The sequence below is a fragment of the Sander vitreus genome, unplaced genomic scaffold, assembly GCF_031162955.1.
Source record: "Sander vitreus isolate 19-12246 unplaced genomic scaffold, sanVit1 ctg406_0, whole genome shotgun sequence".
Taxonomy (NCBI): Eukaryota; Metazoa; Chordata; class Actinopteri; order Perciformes; family Percidae; genus Sander; species Sander vitreus.
The window spans coordinates 15,001-20,000 of record NW_027595529.1 but is presented as its reverse complement, the minus strand read 5'-3'; the positions used below and the strand labels follow the sequence as shown (position 1 = coordinate 20,000).

Genomic DNA, 5,000 nt, shown 5'->3' with positions numbered 1-5,000 from the left:
AACAGCTGCATAGAGTATTACACACAGTAACAGCTGCATAGAGTATTACACACAGTAACAGCTGCATAGAGTACTACACACAGTAACAGCTGTATATTTAAATGAAGGTTGTTCCGATACCAGGATAATAAAAACCTGCCGTTCTGACTAAAATGCAGATGCTTCTGTTTTTTAAGGTGACAAATAACAATCCGTTTCTGGTTTGTTCTGCTCACAGAGAGTGTAAAAGCAGCAAAAAGTCCCACCAGTCAATCCCAGCTGTCAGTCTGGAGGTTTACCTCCCATCCAGGAATGCTATGTGGACTAGCCAGACGCTCCTTCAGCGCGCTTTGAAGGAGGGTCTGGCAAAGCAAGACTACGTGCCCCCCCCTCCCACCTATCCGCTCACCTTTCATCCATCCATCTCCATCCATCTTCTTCTGTTTATCCGGGGTCGGGTCGCGGGGCAGCAGCTCCAGCAGGGGACCCCAAACTTCCCTTTCCCGATCCACATTAACCAGCAATTGACTGGGGGATCCCGAGGCGTTCCCAGGCCAGGTTGGAGATATAACCTGGCCTGTTGTGTGTGCTGCCCGGGTCTGGTCCGTCGAGGCCCCTGACCTTCACTGCCACCCGTGTGGCAGCGCACCCGACCCCAGCGGTTCCTCCCACAGGTGGTGGGCCCATGGGATGGAGGGATGTCCGCCACGTAGCTTTTTCGGGCTGTGCCCGGCCGGGCTCCGTGGCAAACCCGGCCACCAGACGCTCGCTGACGAGCCCTCCATCTGTGCCTGGCTCCAGACGGGGGCCCCGGGCTTCCTCCGGGCAGGGTCACTCCATCTCTACCTCGGTCACTCATAGGGTTTTTGAACCGTTCTTTGTCTGGCCCCTCACCTGAGACCACTTTGCCTTGGGAGACCCTACCAGGAGCACAAAGCTCCAGACAACACAGCCCTCAGGTTCATAGGGACACACAAACCTCTCCACCACGATAAGGTGATGGTTCCCGGAGAACCAGAAAAAAGTTTCTATATCAGAAAATTTGGTTCTATTTCGTATAGGCTTCGCCCTCTAAGGCTACGCTATTGGGTTTATCCCTTCGCACATGCACAGTCGTGAAGATTTCTTTCCCGCCCTTGTGTCCAGCACGGGCTTTCAACTATGTCCGCAGATACTGTATATAAACAGAGCGGACCCGTTGTTCATCTCCCACTTTTTCTTCAAGCTAGCAGTATGAAGACAAGCTCGACTTCCAGCGGTGTTCGCCTCTGCCCCACCTGCCGGACTGGCTACATCCTGCCACCAGACCTCCATCCCCGCTGCGAGACATGCCTTGGCGCCTGGCTCTCACCCCCGACCCCTCTTGCCAGTTCTGCGCTGCGTTGATACCTTCTCTGGGAGACTTTTATTTGATGTGTAATAAGGCATGGATACCCGAACTGAGCCAGACGGGTCCCAATGGTACCCGATGGGCTGGGCCGGGTTCAGACATTATTAGTCTAGATATTTAGAAATGATGGTCAGGTTCGTGTCAGGCTTGGTCAAATCAGCGCGATAAGGCATTTCCTGTAAAATGGTGTGTGTGTGTGTGTGTGTGTGTGTGTGTGTGTGTGTGTGTGTGTGTGTGTGTGTAAAGTGGGCAGAAGAGAGATAGAGAAAGAGGAAGCAGACGTTCCGATCCGGACTAATGTGTAACCCCTGGAATGATGGACCCTCCTCCTTTTCCTCCTCTAGGTTCCACTCGTTCCTGCTGTTCCTGGGTCAGCCGTCCTCCTCTGCGCGGGACGTCCGAGTGACCAGTTTCTGTCGGATCATCAGCGAGTTCTGTCTGGAGTATCGGACTACCAGAGAGCGCGTCCTCATGCTCAAACTCAAACGAGCCGCTCACCGAGAGAGAACCAAGACCAGAGGCAAGATGATCACAGAGGTAACCGTCCTCAGAGACCCCTGACCCTCCACTGACCCCTGACCCTCTCCAGAGACCATGACCCCTGACCCTTTCCAGAGACCCTTCTCCCTCCCTCTGACCCCTGACCCTCTCTAGAGCCCCTCCCCCTGACCCTCTCTAGAGCCCCTCCCCCTGGCCCCTGACCGCTCCAGAGCCCCTCCCTCTGACCCCTGATCCTCTCTAGAGCCCCTCCCTCTGACCCCTGACACTCTCTAAGACCCTCCCTCTGACCCCTGATCCTCTTTAGAGCCCCTCCCCCTGACCCTCTCTAGAGCCCCCCCCCCTGACCCTCTCTAGAGCCCCTCCCTCTGACCTTCTCTAGAGCCCCTCCCTCTGACCCGTGACACACTCTAGAGCCCCTCCCTCTGATCCCTGATCCTCTTTAGAGCCCTGACCCTCTCCAGAGACCCTCCCCCTGACCCTCTCCAGGGCTCCTCCCCCTGACCCTCTCCAGGGCTCCTCCCCCTGACCCTCTCCTGGGCTCCTCCCCCTGACACTCTCTAGAACCCCTCCCCCTGACCCTCTCCAGAGCCCCTCCCCCTGATGCTCTCCAGAGCCCCTCCCCCTGACCCTCTCTAGAGACCCTCCCTCTGACCCCTGACACTCTCTAGAGCCCCTCCCTCTGGCCCCTGATCCTCTTTAGAGCCCTGACCCTCTACAGACACCTTCCCCCTGACCCTCTCTAGAACCTCTCCCCCCTCTCCCTGGCCCTCTCCAGAGCCCCTCCCCCTGGCCCTCTCTAGAACTCCTCCATCTGACCCCTGATCCTCTCTAGAGCCTCTCCCTCTGACCCTCTCTAGAGCCCCTCCCTCTGACCCCTGACCCTCTCCAGAGCCCCTCCCTCTGACCCTCTCCAGAGCCCCTCCCTCTAAACCTCTCCAGAGCCCTTCCCCCTGACCCTCTCTAGAGCCCCTCCGCCTGACCCTGATCCTCTCTAGAGCCCCTCCCTCTGACCCTCTGTAGAGCCCCTCCCTCTGACCCTCTCTAGAGCCCCTCCCCCTGACCATCTCTAGAGCCCCTCCCTCTGACCCCTGATCCTCTCTAGAGACCCTCCCTCTGACCCCTGACCCTCTCTAGAGCCCCTCCCTCTGACCCCTGATCCTCTCTAGAGCCCCTCCCCCTGATCCTCTCTAGAACTGTGAATCATGTTCAACGGTGTTAATACACAGATATTTATAGAGTTTGACATCTTCTCTCTCTCAGACAGAGAAGTTTTCTGGGGCGATGCCTCACGAGGACTGCCTGTCGCCCGTCTCCATGGCGACGGCGGCAACGGAGGTGGAGGCGGAGGCGGCCCAGGAGTTGGAGCACCAGAACATGAAGAACCTGCTGAGTGTTGAGCCCCGGGGCCCGAGACGGTCCAGAGCCGTCCGCAGTGAGATTTATATTCATACCACAATAACTTCCTGTGTGTGTGTGTGTGTGTGTCTGCGTGTGTGTGTCTGTGTGTCTGCATATCTGCGCGCGTGTGTGTGCGTGCGTGCGTATCTATCTGTGTGTGTGTGTGTGTGTGTGTGTGTGTGTGTGTGTGTGTGTGCGTGCGCATGTATGTCTGCACGTGTGTGTGTGTTCTTTTCCAACGTTTTAGACAACGTGAAGGAAGGACACGTGGATGAAAGGATAAACAGAGAGTGATTAACAGCAGCTGTTCTCTGCTGCGTCTGTGACTCTGTAATCACGTTATGACATCATTGTTTCTCCGTCTGATCTGTTTGTGAGTGATAAGGCTTCAGCTGCTGTCAGAGAACAAGATGAAGACTCTGATACAGCCGAACAGAACCGGCCCGGCCCGGCGGAAACTCTCTGGGCGCCAGCAGTCTGAAGGAGTAAAGAGTAGTTAAAGATAAAAAGACAAAAACGATCAAGAAACGTTCAGAAAAACAAAAAATTACAAAGTGTCAAAAACCATTTAAACATCAAAACAAAAAGACAAAAAAATCCTGCAAAACAAATATCGACAACAAACAACAAACACCAACAATATCAGTTGATGTCTTGCCTAGGTAGGGCTCCCTAACGATGTGTGTGTGTGTGTGTCTTTGTCTGTGTGTGTGTGTGTGTGTGTGTGTGTGTGTGTGTGTGTGTGTGTGTCTCTCTGTCTGTTTGTGTGTGTGTCTCTGTCTGTGTGTGTGTCTGTCTGTGTGTGTGTGTGTGTGTGTGTGTGTGTGTGTCTCTGTCTGTGTGTGTGTGTGTGTGTGTGTCTCTGTCTGTGTGTGTGTGTGTGTGTGTGTCTCTTTGTGTGTGTGTGTGTGTGTGTGTGTGTGTGTGTGTGTGTGTGTGTGTGTGTCTCTGTCTGTTTGTGTGTGTGTGTGTGTGTGTGTGTGTGTGTGTGTGTGTGTGTGTGTGTGTGTGTGTGTGTGTGTGTGTGTGTGTGTGTGTGTGTGTGTGTGTGTGTGTGTGTGTCTCTCTCCCTTGTTCTTTCTGACCACAGTGGGAAATCTTCAGCAGGAAAAGTTAACCCTCTTCTTGATTAGGTAGTTTTTTTTATTTCGGTGCCATGCCAGACATTGGGCCCATCCCATATGGGATTACAAGACACCACTATGTAACAGACATCTTCCGGTCTCGCGTATTTAAATCCTGTGGTGAAATACATGACAACAGTATTAGTAAATGTTTCGGGGGGCCTTTACGTGGAGCCTATATTTAATGTTTCTAAGTGTAAGAAGTACATCACGTTGTTCACCCAGTCAGTGAAGGACGGAGAGCGCGTTTTAAAAGGATCAAACGTCTCCAGCTGTGATCAGGACACCTCTCAGGCTGTCTACTGTACCAGAGAGGGACGGCTGTGTTCGGGACACCTCTCAGGCTGTCTCCTGTACCAGAGAGGGACGGCTGTGATTGGGACACCTCTCAGGCTGTCTACTGTACCAGAGAGGGACGGCTGTGTTCGGGACACCTCTCAGGCTGTCTACTGTATCAGAGAGGGACGACTGTGATTGGGACACCTCTCAGGCTGTCTCCTGTAGTAAAGAGGGACGGCTGTGATTGGGACACCTCTCAGGCTGTCTCCTGTACCAGAGAGGGACGACTGTGATTGGGACACCTCTCAGGCTGTCTACTGTACCAGAGA

The 5,000-nt window shown here is 54.1% G+C and overlaps 1 protein-coding gene across 6 annotated transcripts in view; it reads left to right on the top strand.

Annotated features, from left to right (window-relative positions):
• fhod1 (formin homology 2 domain containing 1) overlaps nt 1–5,000 on the top strand; it is a 43,000-nt gene that overhangs the window by 31,296 nt on the left and 6,704 nt on the right. For all 6 annotated transcript variants that reach the window (XM_078245195.1, XM_078245194.1, XM_078245193.1 and 3 more), the window contains 2 exons: nt 1,714–1,906; nt 3,131–3,302. In XM_078245195.1, the coding sequence (XP_078101321.1) occupies nt 1,714–1,906; nt 3,131–3,302 (365 nt within the window). The remainder of the gene's footprint in view (nt 1–1,713; nt 1,907–3,130; nt 3,303–5,000) is intronic.